This window comes from Macaca mulatta, chromosome 20, assembly GCF_049350105.2.
Source record: "Macaca mulatta isolate MMU2019108-1 chromosome 20, T2T-MMU8v2.0, whole genome shotgun sequence".
In the NCBI taxonomy this organism is placed as follows: Eukaryota; Metazoa; Chordata; class Mammalia; order Primates; family Cercopithecidae; genus Macaca; species Macaca mulatta.
In genome coordinates this window covers 28,249,896-28,275,617 of record NC_133425.1, presented here as the reverse complement: position 1 = coordinate 28,275,617, position 25,722 = coordinate 28,249,896, and the positions used below count along the sequence as shown (strand labels likewise).

Here is a 25,722-nt window from a genome sequence, read left to right as displayed (position 1 = left end):
AAGCGATTCTCCTGCCTCAGCCTCCAGAGTAGCTGGGATTATAGACATCCACCACCACGCCCAGCTAACTTTTTGTATTTTTAGTAGAGACAGGGTTTCACCATGTTGGCCAAGCTGGTCTCAAACTCCTGACCTCAGGTGATGCACTCACCTCAGCCTCCCAAAGTTGCTGGGATTACAGGCATGAGCCACCGTGCCAGGCCTCAGCCCTCTGCTTTCAACACCTGTTACTGTGTGCACACTTTACCTATGACTTATAGCAACTATGCAGTATTTCAAAGTGGGCACTCACATTTTAGTTATGATGGACCTGTAAGTTGCCTCCAGCTACTACTGGCTACCACAAACAATGCCACAGTGAACAACCTCACGCTCATTCCCTGTGGTCTATGTGAAGATTTCTCTGAGATGTATGCCCACTAGTGAGACTGAGCAATGCCGTCTTAAATGATCTCCCCTCATCTATTCTGGCCAGAGTGGCACATGCCTACAATCCCACTGCTTTGGGAGGCTGAGGCTAGAGGATCACTGAGGCCAAGAGTTCAAGGCAACAGTGAGCTATCATTGTGCCACTGCACTCCAGCCTGGAAAACATAGCAAGATCCTGTCTCTACAAAACAATTCTTTTTAATTAGCCAGGCATGGTGGCATGCACCTGTAGTCCCAGCTACTACTTAAATTGAGGCAGGAGGATCGCTTGAGCCCAGGAATTCAAGACCAGCCTGGGTAACAGAGTGAGATCTCATCTCTACAAAAAATTTAAAAATCAGGCCAGGCAGGGTGGCTCATACCTGTAATCCCAACACTTTGGGAGGCCAAGGCGGGTGGGTCACCTGAGGTCAGGAGTTGGAGATCAGCCTGGCCAACATGGTGAAACCCTGTTTGTACTAAAAATACAAAAATTAGTTGGGTGTGCTGGCACATGCCTGTAATCCCAGCTACTTGGTGAGGCTGAAGCAGGAGAATTGCTTGAACCCAAGAGGCGGAGGTTGCAGTGAGCTGAGATGGTGCCACTGCACTCCAGCCTCATTAAAAAAAAAAAAAATTAGCTGGGCACGGTGATGCTCGCCGGTAGTCCCAGCTACTCGGGAGGCTGAGGCAGGAGGATTGCTTGAACCCGAGAGGTGGAGATGGCAGTGAGCTGAGATTGCACCACTGCGCTCCAGCCTGGGTGACAGAGCAAGACTCTGTCTCAAAGAAAAAAAAAAAAAAATCAGTCGAGTATGGTTGGGGGCAGGGAGGTGGGCCGGGAGGATCACTTGAGCCCAAGAGGTTGAGGCTGCAATGAGCTGTGAATATGCCACTGCACTGCACTCCAACCTGGACAACAGAGTGAGACCATTTCTCAGAACACAAACACACACAAACACACACACACACAGAGCTGTCTCAGGATCTGATCTCCCATGGCAAAGAGGAAATTGTAACTATTCACAATTTAATGGTTTTTGTCCCTGCTGCAGGCACATGTAGCCATATCATGACCAGAAGGTGGCATAGTATGCCTGCAATCCAAAGGGAAAAAGGAGATGAAATACATTAACTCTTAAATGTTGCCTTTTTTTCTGATCATAAAATAGATACACATTCTGCAAAAATCCAACACTGCAGGGATCTAGAGTCTATAATGGAGAAAGTAAAAATTATCCAGAACCCCAGTCTAGGATATAACCACTTTGGAGAGTTTGGTTCACATCTCATTGTCCCCCCCCCCACTTTTATTTTCAATACTGAAAATAATTTTCTGGCCAGGTGTGGTGGCTCATGCCTGTAATCCCAGCACTTTGGGAGGCCGAGGTGGGGGGATCACCTGAGGTCGGGAGTTTGAGACCAGCCTGGCCAACATGGTGAAACCCGTCTCTACTAAAAATACAAAAAATAACCAGGCGTGGTGGCCCGCACCTGTAATCTCAGCTACGCAGTACTTGGGAGGCTGATGCAGGAGAATCGCTGGAACCCAGGAGGCAGAGGCAGTGAGCCGAGATCGCACCACTGCACTCCAGCCTGGGAGACAGAGTGAGACTCCGTCTCAAAAAAAAAAAAGAAAAAGAAAAAACAATTTTTTTTACAAAAATAGGAGCATAGATGTGCCGTTGCCAGGGGCAACAATGATGTCTGGGTTCACTTCATTCTACATGGGATGGAGCATGGGGTAGGGGAGCACGGCCCCTTGGCCTGAGGGGGGAGAGTAGGGGACGGTGTCTGTGACCCAGGGGTGGGTGGGGTGGGACAACGCATTGTTTGTAGGGCACCCTGTCTACACCCACACCGCTTCCCAGTGGAGCCGGCCCAGGTCCACCCATTGTGTTAGGGACAGGACACCAGGAAGACGCACTTGACCTGCAAGAAACTGAATACATCTTCCCTAAGAGGATGGACTGATGCTGCAGGCTAGACAAACCGCCAAGCAGAGCTCCAAGGTCCCCCCAACCAAGCCCTGGGATCCTCTTGACCTTCAGCAGAACTCCACCTTTGAAGTCCAGTACCCACCAAGCGGCACAATGAGCGTGCCTCTATCCAGGGGCGCTCAGGCAGAAAGTCAGCCAGAGCAGATGAAACCTGAATTGCTATCCCAATCAAAAAGCCTTTACCAAAAATTGCAGTCCAGTGTTGCCCTCCCTGTTTTTTTGACATACACCTGGGCGTTAAAGACCCCTCCATGTTGACCCTGTGGGGCATGGGCCAGACAACCCAGTGGAGAAGATGACCAGGAACCTGAAAACCCAGAAGTTACAGCATTGGACATCAGATGTCAGTGACCCCAGCTGGAGACACATTTGAGACTTGAGAATTTTCACTGGAGCTTAAATATCGTAAGTTTAGGACGGTAGACATTTTTATGGTTTTTTTTTGTAAGTATGATCTTGACTAATCAACCTGTCTATAGAAGAAATTGGTCCAGGCGCGGTGGCTCACACCTGTAATCCCAGCACTTTGGGAGGCCAAGGCGGGCGGATCACAAGGTCAGGAGATCGAGACCATCTGGCTAACACGGTAAAACCCCGTCTCTACTGAAAATACAAAAAAATTGCCAGGTGTGGTGGCAGGCACCTGTAGTCCCAGCTACTCAGGAGGCTGAGGCAGGCGAATTGCTTGAACCCAGGAGGTGAAGCTTGCAGTGAGCTGAGTTCGCGCCACTGCACTGCAGCCTGGGTGACAGAGCGAGACTCCGTCTCAAAAAAAAAAAAGAAAGAAAGAAAGAAAGTGAATGGGCTGAATCAATGGCTAATATAGGTACCTCAGGGTTTTCTTTTTCTTTTCTTTTTTTTTTTTTTTAGACAGGGTCTTGCTTTGTCATCCAGGCTGGAGTGCAATAGCACAATCTCAGCTCGCTGCAACCTCTGCCTCCACGGCTCAAGCGATCCTCCCTCCTCAGCCTCCCAAGTAGCTGGGACTGCAGGTACATACCACCATGGCTAGCTAATTTTTGCTTTTTGTGTGTGGTGGGTTTTTTTTTTCCTCCTCTTTTTTTTTAGACAGAGGCTTGCTCTGTCGCCCAGGATGGAGTGCAATGGCACGATCTTGGCTCACTGCAACCTCTGCCTCCGGGGGTTCAAGTGATTCTCCTTCCTCAGCCTCTTGAGTAGCTGAGATTACAGGTGCCTACCACCATGCTGGGCTAGTTTTTGTATTTTTAGTAGAGACAGGGGTTTCACTATGTTGCCCAGACTGGTCTGGAACTCCTGGCGTCAAGTGATCTGCCTGCCTCAGCCTCCCAAAGTGTGGGGATTACAGGTATGAGCCACCACTCCCGGTCTTAATTTTTGTATAGACGAGGTCTTGCCATGTGGCCCAGGCTGGTCTCAAACTCCTGGGCTCAACCAATCTGCCCTCCTCAGCCTCCCAAAGTGCTGAGATTACAGCATGAGCCACCATGCCTGGCCTCGTTTTTTTTAAACAGTACTAAGAGGTAAGGAGGAGTCCCTAGGAGCAGTTCGCAGTGGCAGGGAAGCATATTTTATTACTGACATTGTTGGGAATTGATAGTGATAATAAAAGGCAGAATGATTTGGATGAGTTTAATGTTGAAGTTCTTTACAGACAGCCTGGACCAGGGTGGGGGACTGCTCCCACTGCCCTGTCCCAAAATGCTCCCTTAAAATTCTTTCCAGATATTTAAGAGCTTTATGGCATGACCCAATTGCTATAAACATTTTAGCTTGAAGGAAAATCTACACTATGAAGTAACTGTTTCTTTAAAGATACATTTTAAGCAAGAGGGTTTGGAAAAATCTTTATGTCTACACCTGGTAAGCACAAGCCATGCATATTCCCCTTTTCCTTCTTTCTTTAAAAAAAAAAAATTTTTTTTTAAATTTTGTTTTGAGACGGGATCTCACTCTGTTGCTCAGGCTGGAGCGCAGGGGCATAATCACTGCTCACTGCAGCCGTGACCTCCCCAGGCTCAGGTGATCCTCTGGTGTCAGCCACCTGAGTAGCTGGGACCACAGGCATGAGCCACCACACCTGGCTAACTTTTGTGTTTTCTGTAGAGATGGGAATTTTACCATGTTGCCCAGGCTGGTCTCGAACTCCTGGGGTCAAGCCATTCGCCTGCCTTGGCCTGGCAAATTGCAGGGATTACAGCACTAGGTCCAGCTGTTTCCTTTTTTTCTGTGCAAGAGTGTTGCTATATGTGCTGAATCATCACATACTTGTCAATAGACCTAGAGAGACAGGAAGTTTTTTTGTTGTTGTTTTGTTTTTGTTTATTTTTAAGACAGAATCTTGCTCTGTCGCTCGGGCTTGAGTGCAATGGCTTATTGCAACCTCCACCTCCTGGGCTCAGACCATTCTCCTGCCTCAGCCTCCCGAGTAGCTGAGATTACAGGCATGCACCACCACGTCTGGCTAATTTTTGTAATTTTAGTAGAGACAGGGTTTCACCATATTGGCCAGGCTGGTCTTGAACTCCTGACCTCAGGTGATCCGCCCACCACAGCCTCCCAAAGTGCTGGGATTACAGTCATGAGCCACCACGCCTGGCTGACAGAAAGTATTTTGAAAACAGTACCGAACTGGGAGTCAGGAAGCTATTGTCCCCTAAATCAGGACTAAAATTCCCTTGTATTCCAAATCCTTTGGTTAACTAAATGCACTGTGTCCTCTCTCACCTTGGCCTTCCTGGGACACTGTTCCCTGACCTCCTGATATGACTTCTATTTATTCTTTCCAGGTCTGAAAGCTCACACATGACCTTCTCTGGGAGTTGTTCCCAAGCCTAGATTAGGTACGCATTGCAACTTGAACATGTTTTTCTCATTACTCATTAAGCTGTATGATAATGTCCTGCTCATGGCGCACAGTCATCCACTCTGCTGTGAACTCCTTGACAATAGGTACTATGTTTTGTTTACTTTATTTTTATTTTTTAGAGATAGGGTCTCACTCTGATGCCCATGCTGGAGTGCAGTGGTGCGATCATGGCTCAAACTCCTGGCCTCAAGTCATCTTCCCAACTTAGCCTCCCGAGTAGCTGGGACTGTAGGAGCGTACCACTGCACCCAGCTATTAATAATTTATTTTTTGGCCGGGCACAGTGGCTCACAGCTGTAATCCCAGCACTTTGGGAGGCTGAGGCAGGTGGATCACCTGAGGTTAGGAGTTCGAAACCAGCCAGACCAATATGGTGAAACCTCGTCTCTACTAAAAATACAGAAATTAGCCGGGCACCATGGCGGGCACCTGTAATCCCAGCTACTTGGGAGGCTGAGGTCAGCGAACTGCTTGAACCCAGGAGGCAGAGGTTGCAGTGAGCTGAGATCCTGCCACTGCTGTCCAGCCTGGGTGAGAGTGAGACTCCATCTCAAAAAAAAAAAAAATTATTTTTCATTTTTTGTTGAGACAAGGTCTTGCTTTGTTGCCTAGGCTGATCTGAAACTCCTGGCCTCAAGCGGTCCTCCCACCTTGACCTCCCAAATACTGGGATTACAGGAAAGAGCCACTGCGCTTGGCCCAAGTTTATATTTATTATTTTTATTTTTTGAGATGGAGTTTCACTCTTGTTGCCCAGGCTGGAGTGTGATGGCGCCATCTCGGCTTACTGCAACCTCTGCCTCCCAAGTTCAAGTGATTCTTCTGCCTCAGCCTCCTAAGTAGCTGGGATTACAGGTGCCTGCTACCACGCTGGCTAATTTTTTGTATTTTTAGTAGAGACCGGGTTTCACCATGTTGGCCACCCTGGTCTCGAACTCCTGACCTCAGGTGATCCACCCGCCTCGGCCTCTCAGAGTGCTGGGATTACAGGCATGAGCCACCGCACCCGGCCCCATGTTTAGTTTTATAGCCTCAGCACCAAGCAAGTGCCTGGCATATCGTTAGTACCCTAAACATTTGTAGACTAGAGAATGCATGCCTCTCTGGTCTTTATTTTCCTCTTCTGTTAAATGGGGTTGGGTTTGCTGATCTCTCAGAAGATACCAGTAATATAATTTATTATTCTAGATTTTTCCATTCTCTCTCTTTCTTCCTTTCCTTCCTTTCTCCTTCCTTCCTTCCTTTCTCTTTCTTTCCTTCTCTCTCCTTCCTTCCTTCCTTTTCCTTTCTTCCTTTCTCCCTTTCCTCCTTTCCTCTTTTCCCCCTTTCCTCTCTTTTCCTCTCCTTTCCTCTCCTTTCCTTTCCTCCTTCTTCTTCTTTTCTTTTTTTCAGACGGAGTTTCACTCTTGTTGCCCAGGCTGGAGTGCAGTTGTGCAATTTCAGCTCACTGTAACCTCCACCTCCAGGACTCGAGCAATTCTCCAGCCTCAGCCTCCCAAGTAGCTAGGATTACAGCCATGTGCCACCAAGCCCGGCTAATTTTGTATTTTTAGTAGAGATGGGGTTTCACCATGTTAGTCGAGCTGATCTCGAACTGTTGACCTCAGGTGATCCACACGCCTTGGCCTCCCAAAGTGCTGGCATTACAGGCATGAGCCACCGCATCTGGCCTTATTCTAGATTTTTCTACTACTGTGTTTTATCTGGCTATCTGTCTATTTTAGTTGTCAGGAGAAAAGTGTCACACCTCTGTTATGGTGAAAACTGTGTATTACTCATAGTTATCTATATATTTAATGCAAAAATATGATTTGTAGTGTACATGATGTTCTGCAACCTGTGTTTTTCATTAACAATGTATTATGGACGCCTTCCTCATCAGAGATAGAGACACAGACTCTCTCTAAAGAGTATTGAATGGCTAGTGTTTCACAGAAGGAAACTGATCAGTCACCTACTGATGGACATTTAGGTTGTTTCCCATTTTTTGTTTTTTTAGAGACAGCGTCTTACTCTGTCGCCAAGGCTGGAGTGCAATGGCACCATCATGGCTCAAGTGATCCTCCTGCCTCATCCTCCTGAGTAGCTGGGATTACAGGTACACACCACCACGCCAGGCCTTTTTTTTTTTTTTTTTTTTTTTTTTAAAGAGATGGGGTCTCGCTATGTTGCCCAGGCTGGGTTTCCTGTTTTTCACTACTACAAAGAAGTGAACTTCCTTGTACCTGCCTCTTTACTCACCGCTAGGAGGATTTTTGTAGGAGAGACTCCTGAAAGTGGAACTGCAATATCAGGGGGATATGAGCATTTCAAAATCTTATCAATGTTGCCAAACCACCCATTCAAGACAGCATCCAGCCAGGTGTGGTGGCTCATGCCCGCAATCCCAGCACTTTGGGAGGCTGAGGTGGGCGGATCACCTGAAGTTAGGAGTTCGAAACCAGCCTGACCAACATGGTGAAACCCCGTCTCTACTAAAAATACAAAAATTAGCTAGGCATCATGGCATCTGCCTATAATCCCAGCTACTAGGGAGACTGAGGCAAGAGAATCGCTTGAACCCAGGAAGTGGAGGTTGCAGCGAGCTGAGATTGCACCATTGCACACCAGCCTGGGCAATAAGAGCGAAACTGTGTCTCAAAAAATAAAATAAAATAAAATAAAATAAAATAAATAAGACAGCATCCATTGACATTTAAAACGATGATATCACACAGCCAAGAAAACTTCCAAATGCAGCTGTGAGATTTGACATTTTTATCTGGAATGGGGTTGTGAGATCATATGGATATATTTTGTTTAACCTCATTTAGATTTCTTGTGTCCTTTTGGAACACAGCAATGTCCAATCTGCCTTAATTACATATCCTGCCTTTAGCCTGGGAAGCTTCTGTTTCTTTGAGCTAGTGACTTTGTACATCCCTCAGGCTATCCAACAGAGAGGAAGTCTCGCTCTGTTGCCCAGGCTGGAGTGTGGTGGTGTGATCACGGCTCACTATAGCTTCAACCTCCCAGGCTCAAGTCATCTTTCTGCCTCAGCCTCCTGAGTACTTGGAGCTACAGGCATGCACCACCCCACCTGGCTAATTTTTGGATTTTTTTTTTTTTGGTAAAGATGAGATCTTGCTATGTTGCCCAGGCTGGTCTTGAATTCCTGGGCTCAAGCAATCCTCCTGCCTCAGGCTCCCAAAGTGCTGAGCCTTTGCATCTGGCCCACAAACAGCCATTCTTGTTCAAACTTTGCCTCCAGGCCTGGCGTGGTGGCTCATGCCTGTAATCCCAGCAATTTGGGAGCCCGAAGTAAGAGGATCACTTTAGCCCAGGAGTTCAAGACCAGTCTCGGCAACACAGGGAGACCTCATCTCTACAAAAAATAAAATTAGTTGGGCATAGCGGTGCATGCCTAAAGTCCCAGCTACTTGGGAGGCTGAGGTGGGAGGATCCCTTGAGCCCTAGGAGTTGAGGCTGCAGTGAGCGAGATTGCTTCACTGTATTCAGCCTGGACGACAGAGTGAGAACCTGTCTCAAAAATAAATAAACAGGCCGGGCGCGATGGTTCACACCTATAATCCTAGCACTTTGGGAAGCCAAGGCGGGCGGATGACTTGAGGTCAGGAGTTCGAAATCAGTCTGGCCAACATGATGAAACCCTGTCTCTACTAAAAATACAAAAGTTAGCTGGGTATAGTGGTGCATGCCTGTGATCCCAGCTACTCAGGAGGCTGAGACAGGAGAATCACTTGAACCCGGGATACAGAGGTTGCAGTGAGCCAAGATCGTGCCACTGCACTCCAGCCTGGGTGACAGAGCAAGACTCCATCTCAAAAAAAAGAAAAGAAAATTAAAATTAAAAAAATAAATAAATAAAAAATTTTAAAATAAAGGAATTAGAAAACAAGTTTCACCTCCTCCAGGAAGTGTACCTTCATCTCCCTATCACCAGAGAGGTTAGGCGCCCTCTTGGGAGCTCTGCGTTTACTCCAGGATGATGGCGCTGCGTTGTCATGGGTGTGCCTAGCAGCGTCACGAAGGTATCACCCTAAGCAGGAAGAAAATCAACTTCCTCGTGGCAGATTTTACATGTACCTGGAGGCTTGAGAATGGGAAAATGAGACCGTCCCTGTAAACCTCATGAAATTAATCAGAGAACAGAGAGGAGAAATGGAAACAAGCCAGGCTTGCAGCACACCCAGCGTTGACCATGAGGTCAGCTGCCCCTGATCTGCTTCCTCTTAGTTGTCTGGTGCCTGCTGTTCTAGAATCATGTAGACCTGGTTACAAGATCATAGTTCCCCTTAACTGCACTATAGATAGCAACTTGAACATTATGAAACATTAAATGTTCCTTTTGAGAAATTCCTTTAGGTCCTGTGTGCCAGTGAAGCGACTGATTCCGCCAACCTGAAGGACCCCACCGGGAGCTGACTCCCCAAAAATGTCTTTTTCACATCGTGATGATTTCATCTCCCTTGCTATTACCAGTGACCCCAATTTTCAAGCCCCTCACTCTCCATAATCCCCTTAAAAGCCCCATCCCGGCCGGGCGTGGTGGCACAAGCCTGTAATCCCAGCACTTTGGGAGGCCGAGACGGGCGGATCACGAGGTCAAGAGATCGAGACCATCCTGGCTAACACGGTGAAATCCCGTCTCTACTAAAAAATACGAAAAACTAGCTGGGCGAGGTGGCGGGCGCCTGTAGTCCCAGCTACTCAGGAGGCTGAGGCAGGAGAATGGCGTGAACCCGGGAGGCGGAGCTTGCAGTGAGCTGAGATCTGGCCACTGCACTCCAGCCTGGGGGACAGAGCGAGACTCCGTCTCAAAAAAAAAAAAAAAAAAAGCCCCATCCCAGAATTCCCTGGGGAGATGCATTTGCGGGTCTCCTCCCATCCCCTCACACAGTGCCCTGTGATCATGAAACTCTCTCTACGGCATCCCTGCTGTCCAGTGTAACAGGTCTGTGACAGGGCAGTGGGCATACAAATCTATTGGTCCTGTAACAAAAAACACACCTCTATTTTTCCCATGGAGCCATGTCTAGAGCCCTGCAGGTCCATGCCAGATGGGTTCCCGCAGTCCCTTCTCTCTCTCTCTCTCTCTCTTTCTCTCTCTCTGAGACGGAGTCTCACGCTGTCGCCCAGGCTGGAGTGCAGTGGTGCGATCTCGACTCACTGCAAGCTCCACCTCCCAGGTTCAGGTTCACACCATTCTCCGGCCTCAGCCTCCCCAGCAGCTGGGACTACAGGCGCCCACCACCATGCCCGGCTAATTTTTGTATTTTTAGTAGAGATGGGATTTCACCATGTTGGCCAGGCTGGTCTCGAACTCCTGACCTCAGGAGACCCACCCAACCTCGTCGGCCTCCCAAAGTGTTGGGATTACAGGCATGAGCCACCATGCCCCGCCTCCTTCTCTCTTGTAGGCTTCCTTCTTCCAGCACCTGCAAGATCAAGGCCAGGGAGACCTCCTTCCCTGGCTCCATCTGGGACAATCACAGTGTTTCTGTGGTCCCCTCTGAGGCTAGAATTGGTCTCTCAGTTCCTGCATTGCAGAGCAGGTGCAAGCTGAACAAGCAACACTGATCTTAGCAGAGCCTTGTGTATTCAACTAGACATTTACTGAGCTGAGACTGAGTGCCAGGCATTGAGAATACAATATGTCAGGCAAGATTCCTGCCCCAAGAATAATGATAATTAAAATAGCAAGCATTTATTGCACACTGATTATCTTCTAGGCACTGCATTAAGCCTTTTCTTTTTTTTTTTTTGAGACCAAGTCTCACTCTGTCATTCAGGCTGGAGTGCAGTGGCGCGATGTCGGCTCACCGCTACCTCTGCCTCCTGGGTTCAAGCAATTCTCCTGCCTCAGCCTCCTGAGTAGCTGGGATTACAGGCGCCCGCCACCACGCCTAGCTAATTTTTGTACTTTTAGTAGAGACAGAGTTTCACCATCTTGGCTAGGCTGCTCTCAAACTCCTGATCTCATGATCCACCCACCTCGGCCTCCCAAAGTGCTGGGATTACAGGTGTGAGCCACCGTGCCCGACCCTGGCCTTCTTTTCTTTTTCTTTTTGGAGTGCAGTGGCACGATCATAGCTCACTGCAGCCTCGAACTCCTGGCCTCAAGTGATCCTTCCACCTCACCCTCTCAAACAGTGGGTTTGCAGGTGTGCCTCACTTTACCCAGCCTAGGTGCCATTAACTCCATTGTCTAGATGAGTAAACAAACGTGGAGGCTAGGCTTGTCTAAGGGCACACAGCTAACTAGGGGGTAGAACCAAGCTTTAGACCCGGGAAGCCCTGTTCCAGAGCTTACTCCTTTAACCATTAACTAAACTAAACCAGTGGGGACAAATAATGGAGAAGTAAACAATAAAAAAGATACTGGCCGGGTGGCTCACGCCTGTAATTCCAGCACTTTGGGAGGCCAAGGCGGGCGGATCACCTGAGGTCAGGAGTTCGAGACCAGCCTGGGCAACATGGTGAAAGCCCGTCTCTACTGAAAATATAAAAATTAGCCAGGCGTGGTGGCACATGCCTGTAATTCCAGCTACTTGGGAGGTTGAGGCAGGAGAATCACTTGAACCCCTGGAGGTGGAGGTTGCAGTGAGCCGAGATCACACCACTGCACTCCAGCCTGGCGACAGAGCGAGACTCCGTCTCAAAAAAAAAAAAAAGAAAAAAGAAAAACCAACCAAACAAAAAAAGACGGAGTCTTGCTCTATTGCCCAAGCTGGCCTTGAACTCCCAGTTTCAAGCAATCTTCCCAGCTTACCCTCCCAGAGCCCTGGAATTACAGGCATGAGCGACCACACTAGGCCAATCTTTGCTTAATTTAATATTATTTTCCTCTTTCTCTGATCACCTGGTCTGTTATTATTGCCCCAACCTTGTTTTCATTAAAGTATCCTGTCTTCACTTTCATTTCCTGGATGTTAAGCAACTCATACATCATCTAAATCTGGGAAAACAAAGGCTAAATTCAATTCCAGCTCAGGCAAGGGAGAAACACAAGCAGAAGTTCAGCTTTTTGTGTTTTTGTTTTTGTTTTCAGACACAGTCTCTTTCTGTCGCTGAGGCTGGAGTATAGCAGCTCGATCTTGGCTCACTGCAACCTCTGCCTCCCAGGTTCAAGCGATTCTCCTGCCTCAGCCTCCTGAGTAGCTGGGACTACCGGCACTTGCCACCACACCCGGCTAATTTTTTTATTTTTAGTAGAGATGCGATTTCGCCATGTTGGCCAGGCTGGTCTTGAACCCCTAACTTCAGGTGATCCACCTGCCTTGTGGATCTCCCAAAGTGCTGGGACTACAGGCGTGAGCCACTGCGCTTGACCTCATTATGTCTTCTGCCTCAGTATAATCCATATTTTGAAATACATATTTTGAAATACATAATATTTTATAATAATTTGTTTTTGAGACAGGGTCTCTCTCTGTCACCAGGCACTGTGGCAAGTTTCTTGCAAACATTATCTCATTTGATCCTCTCCCCAACTCTAGGAAGAAGATACAATTATTATCATCCTTGTTTTACAGAATTGGAAACCAAGGCACAGAGAGGTAAAGGGACCCACCTAAGGTCACACGGAAAGTGGTGGGTCAGGGGATTGAACCGAGGGCATCTGGCTCCAGACCCTGAACTCTCCAACCCTCTGCCGCCCTCCTCCTAGGTGAGGGAGATTACATTACTGGGGACCCTGTTTCAGGATATGAAGGGGTTTTCCAAGATGTTTCTCATAGAAAAAAAAAAAAAGGGTGTGGCTAATGCCCATAATCCCAGCACTTTGGGAGGCTGAGGCAGGCAGATCACTTGAGATCAGGAGTTCGAGACCAGCCTGGCCAACATGGTGAAACCCCATCTCTACTAAAAATACAAAAATTAGCCAGGCGTGGTGGCAGGGGCCTATAATCCCAGCTACTGGGGAGGCTGAGCCAGGAGAATTGCTTAAACCCAGGAGGAGGAGATTGCAGTGAGCCGAGATCATACCACTGCACTCCAGACAGGCGACAGAGACTCCATCTCAAAAAAAAAAAAAAGAAAAAAACAAGATGTTGAGTGTGACTGGGTGGAAGCCGCTGACTTGTCCCTGGCACAAGTGTGCTGATATCCCCTCCCCCTCCTTCCTCACATCCTGCATCTCAGCGAGAATTGGCGTGCTGGGGTTAGCTATGTGGCCATCACCCCAGGCCCAGGTGAAGCCCTCGATCAGGTGAGGCCATGATCCCAAGGAGTGTTTAAGCTCAGATCCTGCCTCTTCCCTGCTTTCTGCCGAGAAGCGGGACCTCCTCTGTGGAAAATATCCAGCTGGGCGAGCCTGGGAGGCAGGAGGTGAGTGGGGCCGGACTCAGGGACCAACTCTTCCCGTCTCATGACTGTGTTTACTGGGCTGGATTTTGAGAAGGGGCCAGATTGCATCAGACAGGGCCTGATGGGCTGGAGCCAGACTGTGGTCTGAGGAGGAGACACAGCCTTATAAGCTGAGGGAGTGGACTGGGAGTGGAGAGGCACGGGGCCAGGAAAGCAGAGAAAGACAAAGCGTTAGGAGAAGAAGACAGGCAGGGAGGACAAGCCGGGCACGATGGCCACCTTCCCACCAGCAACCAGCGCCCCCCAGCAGCCCCGAGGCCCAGAGGACGAGGACCCCAGCCTGGATGAATCTGACCTCTACAGCCTGGCCCATTCCTACCTGGGTAAGGCCCACTCGGCCATCTCCACGGTCCTTCCTCCTCTCCCGAAATCAGGACCCCTCCATAGACTTCCCACCCTCTCCTTTCCTCTCCTCTCCTTTCCTTTCCTCTTCGTTTCTTTCTTTCTTTCTTTTTTTTTTTTTTTTTTGAGAGAGTCACTCTGTCACCCAGGCTGGAGTGCAGCTGTGTGATCACAACTCACCGCAGCCCCAAACTCCTGGGCTCGAGTGATCCTCCTGCTTCAGTCTCCCGAGTAGCTGGAACTTCAGGTGTGCACCACCTGTAGTGGTGAGGTGGGGTCTCACTATGTTGCCCAGGCTGATGTCAAATTCCTGGGCTCAAGCAGTTCTCCTGTCTTGGCCTCCTAAAGCACTGAGATTACAGGAGTGAGCCACCCTGCCCAGCCCACTCACCGTTTTCTAGCCAACGTGTTCCTTGGACCCTCACGTCACCCCTGTCTAGTCCCTTATCCCAAGAGTGCTGTGTTACTCAGCCTGGGACCTCACACACATCTGGGGTCCCACATTCCACAGAGGGGAAGCAGCAGAATTCCCCCTGCTCTTCCCATCCCCGCAACTCCAACCCCCTGCCTCTCCTCTGACAGGGCGTCTCATCGTGCCTTTGCCCACTTCACCTCTGCCTCCTGCCTTGGTTACAGGAGGTGGAGGCCGGAAAGGTCGCACCAAGAGAGAAGCTGCTGCCAACACCAACCGCCCCAGCCCTGGCGGGCACGAGAGGAAACTGGTGACCAAGCTGCAGAATTCAGAGAGGAAGAAGCGAGGGGCACGACGCTGAGACAGAGCTGGAGGTAAGGAGTCGGGGGGCCCAGAGAGCTCAAGGTGGCGCCTCTGCCATGAAGGACAGCCGGAAGGTGCGCGGTTGGGTGGGGAGGAGGGATCAGACAACTGTTATCTCAATGCAGAATAAAATGAGACACACGTTTGGCTGTTTTCTAGCGGCCAGAGCAAAGGGGAACACAGAACCTTTCCAATTGGAGGGAAATTTGACTTACAGAGACAGAAACTGAGGCTGGAGAGGGTGGGTCCTTCCCTGTAGTCACAAATCAAGTAAGTGGGAGAGGCAGAATTAGAACCCAGATCTCTGTCCCTTTCATCACCTGCTTTTCCTCGCCCCCTAGATGAGGCCGGACCATGGACACTACACCCAGCAATGGAGACAGGACTGCGGAGGAAGGAAGAACCAAGACAGGATCCAGGCCAGCTTGCCACACCCCCCACCCCTGGGACTTATCCCCGCTGACTGAGTCTCTGAGGGGCTACCAGGAAAGCACCTCCAACCCCAGCAAAAGTGCAAGATGGGGAGTGAGAGGAAGGGAATGGAGAGGCAGAGCCAGGAAGATACCCCCAGAAAAGAAAGCTACAGAAGAAGCTGGGGCTCCTCTAGGGCAGCAGCACCAATAAATAGACGCGCACGGCAGCCACAGCTTGGGTGTGTTTTCATCCTTGCTCTTTCTGTGTTTTTGTTCGGGCACGTGTGTGCCTGCCTGTGCCTGCACATGCATGAGCCCGGGAGAGCATCTTTGGTGTGTATTAGTGTTTGGTATATGTATCTGGGGCAGGGAGTATTCCTGCTCTTACAGGGGTCTACGCTGTGAATGTGGCTTTTGGTTCGTTTGTTTTTGCTTGCATATATTTTAGTGCATACATTTTTCTGTGGGCTCCTACGTAGTGGAAAACAATTTCTTCTGCTTTTTTGCGATACTGCCCATGAAACACGGCCCTCCCCAGCGCCTGTTTTTGTTGATTATGTCCTGTTCATAGACGGGAATGCTACTTATGGATGCCATCTAAAAGATGGAGAAAACTGAGATTTAAAATATTAAAGGCCAGGGCCAGGCGCAGTGGCTCATGCCTGTAATCTCAACACTTTGGGAGGCTGAGGCAGGCGGATCACAAGGTCAGGAGTTTGAGACTAGCCTGACCAACATGGTGAAACCCCGTCTCACTAAAAATACCAAAAATTAGCCAAGCATGGTGGTGCACGCCTGTAATCCCAGTTACTCAGGAGGCTGAGGCAGTAGAATCACTTGAACCTGGGAGGTGGAAGTTGCAGTGAGCCGAGATCGTGCCATTGCACCCCAGCCTGGGTGACAGAAGGATATTCTGTCTCAAAAAAAAAAAAAAACTAAAGTCCGGGAGCAGTGGCTCATGCCTGAAATCACAGCACTTTAGGAGGCTGAGGTGGGAGGATCACCTGAGCCTAGGAGTTCGAGACCAGACTGAGCATCATAGCAAGACCTCATCTCTACACATTTTTTTGTTTTTTTGTTTTTTTTTTTTTTTGATTCAGAGTCTCACTCTGTCGCTTAGGCTGGAGTGTAGTGGCATGATCTCGGCTCACTGCAACCTCCGCCTCCTGGGTTCAAGCCACTCTCCTGCCTCAGCCTCCTGAGTAGCTGGGACTACAGGCACCTGCCATCACGCCTGGCTAATTTTTGTATTTTTAGTAGAAACGGGGTTTCACCATGTTGGCCAGGATAGTTTCAATCTCCTGATCTCGTGATCTACCCGCCTCGGCCTCCCAAGGTGCTGGGATTACGGGTGTGAGCCACCACGCCCAGCCAATTTTTGTATTTTTAGTAGAGATGGGGTTTCACCATGTTGGCCAGGCTGGTCTCGAACTCCTGACCTCCAATGATCTGCCCACCTCAGCCTCCCAGCCTTTGGGGGGCCAAGGAGGGAGGACTGCTTGAGGCCAGGAGTTCAAGACCAGTCTGGGCAACATACCAAGACTCTGTCTGTACAAAAATTTAAAAATTATCAAAGCATGGTGGCTCATGCCTATAGTCCTAGCTGCCCAGAGGCTGATCTTGAACCCAGGTGTTGGAGGCAGCAGTGAGCCATGATGGTGCCACTGCAGTCCAGTCTGAGCAACAGAGTGAAACCATGTATTGAAAAAGAGCGAGAGAGAGAGAGAGAGAGAGAGAGAAAGAAAGAGAAAGAGAGAGAGAGAAGGAAGGAAAGGAAAGGAGAAGGAAGGAAGGAAGGAAGGAAGGAAGGAAGGAAGGAAGGAAGGAAGGAAGGAAGGAAGGAAGGAAGGAAGGAAAGGGAGGGAGGGAGGGAGGGAGGGAGAGAGTGCGCACGGTGGCTCACACCTGTAATCACACCAGCACTTTGGGAGGCCGAAGCAGGCAGATCACCTGAGGTCAGTAGTTTGAGATCAGCCTGACCAATATGGAGAAACCCTGTCTCTACTAAAAATACAAAAGTAGCTGAACGTGGTGGTACATGCCTGTAATCCCAGCTACTTGGGAGGCTGAGGCAGGAGAATCGCTTGAACCTGGGAGGCAGAAGTTGCAGTGAGCCGAGATCGCGCATTGCGCTCCCGCCTGGGCAACAAGAGCAAAACTCCATCTCAAAAAAAAAAAAAAAAAAAAAGAGAGAGAGAGAGAAGCAGGGAAAGAAAGAGGAAGGAAGGGAGGGAGGGAAGGAAATATTGAGGGATTTGCCCTTGCTCACTCAGGGCTCATATTCAGGGATCTTATTGTCTTCGGATGTGAAGTGGGTCCCCAGGCCAAGGGGGCTGTGGGACAGGGTTCTGGGAAGTGAGATGGGGGAGGGAGATTCTTATCCAGTGCTGTGTCTCAGGACCAGAGTTGCAGAAAAATATGGGGCAAACAAGAAGTGTGGTTGGAGCTGAGATGATTCATTGATTGAGATACAGGTGGGTTGCTGTTATGAAGAATCAAACAGGATAGAAAGTTATTCCTCTCTTACTTAGCCCCAAGTCCTCCTGGGTTCAAATGGAAGCTCCGTTGTGTTGAGGATTCCAGCTGTTTTTACTCATTGTTCTGCCACATCCAAAACATGGCTTCCACTTTGAGGCCCAAAATAGCTACTCCAGGACCTGCCATCACATTTGCATATCAGCCTGTGGAAACAGAGTGTGGAAGAGACAGAGGAGGCCACACCTCTTCAATTTTAGGGCATAACTTAAGAGTAGAACACATCACATCTGCTGGGAATGTGGTTACACGGCCACACCCAACTACAAGAGAGGTTGGGAAATGTAGCATTTAGCTACTTAGCCACGTGGTAGCCAAAACTTGGGCAAAGGCAGGGTTTTATGATGAAAGGAAACCAGAGAGAGTGAATGCAGGAAGAAGCTAGCAAGAAACATTGCCCACATGCAGACTCAACAGATGTTGGGGGAGAGAAAACTCTGAGACTGGGCCCCGGGCAGAGCCTGTTTCCTTTTCGCCTGTCCCTTTCACGTAAGTCCCACCCTGCAGAACTTGGAGTCAGTGGTTCTTGGGGACCCAAGGACATTCACAGAGGACCAAGGTACCTGATAGAGCAGGAACAGATGCACGTCAGACTACGACCAGCTTGAACCCTTGGAGACCTGTGTCTATCTGCTTCCCTTGAGTCCAGCCTAATCACAGTCATAGAATGAATCCATGACCGGAAAGGACATTTAAAGACCTCTGGCCCAACTCTCCCCACTCAACAGTGGGATTGCCTCTGCTTGTTTGAATACCACTTATGGAGGGGAAACTTGCTGTGTTTGAAGGTTGCCGAATGTTTTTGTTTTGTTTTGTTTTGTTTTTGGAGACAGAGTCTCGCTATGTCGCCCAGGCTGGAGTGCAGTGGTGTAATCTCGACTCACTGCAACCTCCACCTCCCGGGTTCAAGAGATTTTCATGCCTTAGCCTTCCTGGTAGCTGGGACTACAGGTGTGTGTCACCATGCCCGGCTAATTTTTGTATTTTTACTAGAGACAGAGTTTCACCATGTTGGCGAGGCTGGTCTTGAACTCCTGACTTCAGATGATCTGCCCGCCTCGGCCTCCCAAAGTGTTGAGATTACAGGCTTGAGCCACACCACCCGGCAAAGGTTGCCTAATTCTATCTCAGGGCAAATCGTTCATGTGGGCTGAAATCTGTCTCTCATACCTGCCCTTAAATAAGCTTATGTTTTTCTGGTCCTTTCTGTCTGAGATGACTTTAATTCCTCCCCCTACCCCACCTCGTGAGGCTCAGCTTAGGTGTTTCCGTCTCTTCAAAGTCCTCCCTGATGGCTGGGTGCAGAAGCTCATACCTGCAATCCCAGCACTTTGGGAGGCCGGGTGGGAGGATTGCTTGGGCCCAGGAGTTCTAGGCCAGCCTAGCAACATAGCAAGACCCTCTCTCTACAAAAAATTAAAAATTAGGCCAGGCGCGGTGGCTCAAGCCTGTAATCCCAGCACTTTGGGAGGCCGAGACGGGCGGATCACGAGGTCAGGAGATCGAGACCATCCTGGCTAACCCGGTGAAACCACGTCTCTACTAAAAAATACAAAAAACTAGCCGGGCGAGGTGGCGGGCGCCTGTAGTCCCAGCTACTCGGGAGGCTGAGGCAGGAGAATGGCGTGAACCCGGGAGGCGGAGCTTGCAGTGAGCTGAGATCCGGCCACTGCACTCCAGCCTGGGCGACAGAGCAAGACTCTGTCTCAAAAAAAAAAAAAATTAGCCAGGTGTGGTGGCTTTTACCTGTGGGTCCACCTACTCAGGAGGCTGAGGTGAGAGGATTTCTTGAGCCTGGGAGGTGGAAGCTGCAGTGAGCCATGATCACACTCCAGCCTGGGCGTTAGAGTGAAACCCTGTCTCAAAAAAACCCACAAAAACCCAAAACCAAAGTTTTCCTTGACTTGCGATCCTCCACCCATCTCCTGACCTCCACCCCGGGCCGACCCCTCCTCTGGGATCACACAGAAGCCTGGGCCCAGAATCTTACAGTCTATCTTGGAAATCCTTCAGATTTTGCCTCCAACTCCTCTTTCCATACCAATTATGTATTAACTCAGTCAATGCTTATTGGATGCCTACTGAGTTACCAGGACCCTGCTGGAGGCCTGTGCTGCTGAGAGGGACAAATAGAATCCTGATATGACTGGAACCAGGTCTAGGGCCACTATCAGCTCTAGAACCCAGGGAGCAAATAGCAGGAACAACACCAGGCAGTCGGCCCTCAGCCCAGCACAGACCTGGCGTGTTGGCTTCAGAAAATCCTAGAAACATCTCTCCTATTCTGTGACAAGTGTTTTATAGGCTTTGCTCCATTTAGTCCTTACAATAACCCAATAGGACATACTGTTAATGATCCCCTTTGTTTTCAGACCAGAATACTGAGGTTCAGAGAGGTTAAGTAATTTGCCCAAAGTCACACAGCCACAACCTGTAGGACTTGGGATTATGAACTCAGGTCTGTCTGAATTTTAAAGCCTGGATTTTTTTCCTATTTGCTACATGCCTGGGAAGAACCATGTATGGACAATGAGGAATCCCAAACTCTCGTTAATTTCTGGTAAATTACTCCTCTGGGCCTGGATTTCCTCACCTGTCAAATGGTGAGACTGGCCTCTCTTGTGTCAAAAGAGAAAATGGAGACTGGGGAGCATTGTGTCCCTAGCTGGAATGGCGACTCCCTGTCCTGGGTCCTTTGACACCAGCCAGGAGGCCTCACACAGTGCCCCTCCCTCCTGGCCTCTGACTGGCCTTTCCTGGCCTCGCCCTTGCCTGGCACAGCCTCTGCCTGAGAGGCCTTTAAGTGGCTGTTCTGGGAATTAAGGCAATTTTTGTAATTGCAGAATTTTTGGATCCGAAGTGATCCTACCCAGAATCTTCCTCTTCTGTCTCCATCCCCTTTCCTAAACCCTTTCTTTTTCTTCTGGTTGCATGCAATATTTGTTTCCCCATTTTGGGGGGATCCCCTTGAGAACCAGAGCCATCACTGACCTCTCTTCCACCCCAGGGGCTTACAGAATGGGCCCTGTCAGGCTTCTATAACTCAAAGGACTCCCGACTCCCTGCAGAGAACTGAGAAACTCACTGTGGGATTGTCTGTCTGTTCTGCAAACAACCTGATTCTCTTCCACCTTCCCCTTTCTCAAAGGCCAGCTCACAGATACAGGAGTACATTTTTAAATTTCAGCATCACCCTGAGTTTTCTCTTTTTTGAGACAGGGTGTCACTCTGTCACCCAGGCTGGGGTGCAGTGGTGCAATCACTGCAGCCTCAACCTCCTGGGCTAATTTTTTAATTTTTTGTTGAGACGAGGTCTCGCTGCTATGATGCCAAGGCTGGTTTCAAACTCCTGTCCTCAAGTGATCCTCCTGCCTCGGCCTCCCAAAGTGCTGGGATTATAGGCATGAGCCACTGTGCCCAGCCCCAGAATTGATTTTGTAACTAGAATCCCCTAAAGTTAACGCTAATGACAGTAATAGTCCCAGCTACCATTATTGATGATCTACCTTAGGGTTTTCCCAACTTAATTTTTCCCATAGCACTTTTGTGATTGATTTCTGCTGTCTGTACATTCAAACTATACTTTATTTATTATGCTATATTTACTTAGCATTTAAAAACTACCTCCTGCCAGTCACCTGTAATCCCAACACTTTGGGAGGCCAAGGCAAGCAGATCACCTGAGGTCAGGAGTTCGAAACCAGCCTGGCCAACATGGTGAAACCCCATCTCTACTAAAAATACAAAAATCAGCCAGGTGCGGTGGTGGGTACCTGTAATCCCAGCTACTCGGCAGGCTGAGGCAGGAAAATTGCTTAAACTTGGGAGGCAGAGGTTGCAGTGAGCCGAGATCGCTCCCTTGCACTGTAGCCTGGGCAGCAGAGCAAGACCGTGTTTCAAAAAAACAAAACAAAACTACCTCCTTATCTTTTTCACTCAAATATACTTAAAAAGGAAGCTACAGCATATAACCACTACCAATGGAAACCCACGGTCATATGTCATAATTAGAAATTAATTGTAGGCCAGACACGGCGGTTCACGCCTGTAATTCCAGCACTTTGGGAGACTGAGGAGGGTGGATTACCTGAGGTCAGGAGTTTGAGACCAGCCTGACCAATATGGTGAAACACCATCACTATCAAAAACACAAAAAAATTTAGCTGGACATGGTGGCAGGCACCTGTAATCCCAGCTACTCGGGAGGCTGAGACAGGAGAATCGCTTGAACCCAGGAGGCAGAGGTTGCAGTGAGCTGAGATCGCGCTACTGCACTCCAGCCTGGGCAACACAGCGAGACTCTATCTCAAAAAAATAAATAAATAAAATAAAATAAAGAAATTAACTGTAAATATGGCGAAACCATATTTAGTAGAAATTTTGTATTTCTACTAAAAATACAAAAATTAGCCAGGTATGGTGGCTCGTGCCTGTAATCCCAGCTACTAGGGAGGCTGATGCACGAGAATTGCTTGAACCCAGAAGGCAAATGTCACACTGAGCCGAGATCATGCCACTGCACTCCAGCCTGGGAGTGAGACTCTGTCAAAAAAAAAAAAAAAATTCCAGCCACAGCAATTATTATCACACTGGATATTTACCGAAGCCTGCAGGAGGGAAAAACACCTGGGTCATGGGTTCACTGCTGGTTGGAGGCTGAGCCAAGAGCGAACCAAGTGTGCTGATACCCATGCCTCTGATTTCTAGAGAGTTCTGTGGCCTTCAAGGAGTCCCAGGGGAGCAAGATTAGAGCACCCAGTCCTTAAGTACCCTGCTATCAGCGGCCTTGACAGAGGAGATCTCTCCTTGGCAGCTGGAATCAGCACCCAGGGCTTTGTCAACTATTATAGAAACATTTTCTTCTTTTTGTAAAACAAAAGTTTTCTTTTCTGATTACAAAAGAAGTTATTGCTGTGGAATCGCAAGATAATCTCCATCCTCTGGTCTGTCTGTCCTTTGTCCCCATGACTGAACTCCAACTTTTGCAAAACACTTACTTTTATTTTATGTTTTATTCTAGAGACAGGCTTTTGCTCTGCCGCCCAGGCTGGAGTGCAGTGGTGCAATCTCGGCTCACTGAAGCTTTGACCTCCCAGGTCTCAAGTGTTCCTCCCACCTCAGCCTCCTGAGTAGCTGGGACTACAGGCACATGCCACCACACCCTGCTAATTTTTGTATGTGTATATATATATTTCTGTGTGTATGTGTGTGTGTGTGTGTAGAGATGGGTAGGGGGTGGGTCTCACTATGTTGCCCAGGCTGGTCTCAAACTCCTGTGCTCAAGCGATCCTCCTGCCCTGGCCTCCCAAAGTGCTGGGATTACAGGCATGAGCCACCATGACAGGCCTGCAAAAACATTTAAATTATAAAATTAATGTTTCTCTCTCAGCACTTCATGGAATCAGTACTTCATGGAATTCTCATATCAGCTCTGTGCAACCATATCCTGTTCTCTTTTCTGGAAACTAGTTTGGAAAGTTTCATTTCTTTTTCTTTAGGTGGAGTCTTGCTCCGTCGCCCAGGCTGGAGTGCAGTGGCATGATTTCAGCTCACTGCAATCTCCATCTCCCAGGTTCAAGCGATTCTCCTGCCTCAGCCTCCCAAGTATCTGGGATTACAGGTGTGAGACACCGTACCCAGCTAATTTTTGTATTTTTAGTAGAGACGGGGTTTCACCATATTGGCCAGGCTGGTCTTGAACCCCTGACCTCAGGTGATCCGCCTGCCTCAGCCTCCCAAAGTAGTGGAATTACAGGCGTGAGCCACCACACCTGACTGGAAAGTTTCATTTCTTTAACTGTTCGGGGAAATATCATTTATTCCCTCAACAAATACTTTCTGAGTACTTATCATACGCCAGGGAATAGTCTAAAACTGCAGACACCATGGTAACTACACACACTGTCCTTTCCTTGTAGAACTTACCTTCCAGTGGGGACAGACAAACAATTACAAGTGAACAAATAAATAAGAATTTCAGCAACGCTTCACTGAGGAGGCACTTCAGCAAAGGTCAGAAGGAAGTTTCAGTCATGCTGAAATTCCTGTTTGTTTCCTTAAGAGCAGGTTATTACCATCTGGCATGCTATGTATTTTACTTATTTATTTATTGGCTGATTTTTTTCTACCATTGTCTCCTCAGTGCCTGAACATAGTAGGTGCTTAATAAATATTGATGGACTAATAATGCTTTGAAGGAAATAAGCAGGGCCAGGCATGGTGGCTCACGCTTGTAGTCCCAGCACTTTGGGAGGCTGAGGTGGGAGGATTGCTTGAGGCCAGGAGTTTGAGACCAGCCTGGGCAATATGGTGAAACCCCGCCTCTACAAAAAAAAAAAAATTATCCACATATGGTGTCATGCACCTGTAGTCTCAGCTACTCAGGAGGCTAAGGTGGGAGGATCACTTGAGCCCAGGAGGTTGAGGCTGCAGTGAGCTATGACTGCACCACTGCACTCCAGCCTGGGTGACAGAGCGAGACCCTATCTGTAAAAGAAAAACACCAAAAACCAAAGAAGAGGGCAAGAGAGAGGGAAACAAAGCCAGACAGCAGTTAAAGTCACAAGGACAGATCTTAATCTGTAATATACTGTTGTAATAGGGAACAGAGTCCAGCGTGAACTGAATTCAACTTCTATTTGTACAGAGAATGAGGGAACAGGAGTGGGGGTGAGGAGCAGGGGCTCAGTAAAGTTAAGGCAGTGAAAAATTACAAAACACATGAAGAGGGGAGGCGTTGGCCCAGATCTGGGCTTGCTAACTGGTGCTTATCAGCAGCGACGTTGGGCTTGTACTCTCCCACAGGGGCTGGGAGACGGGCCCTATCCTCAGGTGTTGGCTGGAACAAACAGTGAGTTCTTTTGGCAACCTTGAGTTTTCTCATGCAGGTAACTTTCAGGGGATCATTCCAGGGATGAGACCTTGAACTATTAGAAACTATGTCAGTGTTTGGCTGGGTACAGTGGCTCATGGCTGTAATCCCAGCACTTAGGGAGGCCAAGGTGGGCAGATCACTTGAGCCCAGGAGTTCGAGACCAGGCTGGGCGACATGGTGAAACCCCATCTCTACAAAAACATGCAAAAATTAGCCAGTCTCACTGTAGCAGGATGAGCCACAAACAAAACTCCTCAGACGCCAGATTAAAGAAGGAAGAGGTTTATTCGGCTGGGAGCATCAGCAGACTTGTGTCTTAAGAGCCGAGCTCCCTGAAAAAGCAATCTGTGGCCTTTTGAAAGTCTTACAACTCTAAGGGGTCCACGTGAAAGGGTCGTGATAAATCGAGCAAGCATGGGGAATGTGACTGGGGGCTACATGCATCAGCTAACAGAACAGAAAATTTTGCAATGCTTTTTCATACAATGTCTGGAATTTGTAGATAACACAAGTAGTTCAGGTCAGGGGTTGATGTTATTATTATTACTTTTTTAATAAGGGCAGGATAAGGAAGGAGACCACTGCTACTCCTACTGTCCTCCTTCCCCCACCTTGCCTAGTTTACAAGACAGGAGGAAAGAAAAAAAGCAGAAAGTTAAAAAAACAAAAGTAAGATAAATAGCCAGACAACCTTGGCACCACCACCCAGCCCTAGGAGTTAAAAAAGTAATAATAATAACATCAACCCCTGACCTAAACTACTTGTGTTATCTGTAAATTCCAGACATTGTATGAAAAAGTATTGCAAAACATTCTGTTCTCTTAGCTGATGCGTTTAGCCCCCAGTCACATTCTCTGCGCTTGCTCGATTTATCACCTTTTCATGTGGACCTCTTAGAGCTGGAAGCCTTTCAAAAGGCCAATAATTTCTTTTTCAGGGAGCTCGGCTCTTAAGACACAAGTCTGCTGACGCTCCCAGCTGAATAAACCTCTTCCTTCTTTAATCCGGCATCTGAGGAGTTTTGTCTGCAGCTGGTCCTGCTACATCATAACCTGATCTCAAAATAAAAATACAGAAAAAACTATGTTGGTGTCTGGCTAGCTTGGCCAAGGAGGGAATCTTTGTCAGATGACCAGGAAAGGCCTCTTGGAGGATCAGC

The 25,722-nt window shown here is 48.5% G+C and overlaps 2 protein-coding genes across 3 annotated transcripts in view; both read left to right on the top strand.

Annotated features, from left to right (window-relative positions):
- CLN3 (CLN3 lysosomal/endosomal transmembrane protein, battenin) overlaps positions 1–25,722 on the top strand; it is a 78,508-nt gene that overhangs the window by 993 nt on the left and 51,793 nt on the right. The window lies entirely within an intron of this gene.
- NUPR1 (nuclear protein 1, transcriptional regulator) lies at positions 13,755–15,386 on the top strand. 2 transcript variants are annotated; one of them, XM_028840540.2, is made up of 3 exons: positions 13,755–13,946; positions 14,602–14,751; positions 15,082–15,386. In XM_028840540.2, the coding sequence occupies exons 1-2, from the start codon at positions 13,835–13,837 to the stop codon at positions 14,736–14,738; spliced, it is 249 nt and encodes an 82-aa protein (XP_028696373.2). In that variant the 5' UTR covers positions 13,755–13,834; the 3' UTR covers positions 14,739–14,751; positions 15,082–15,386.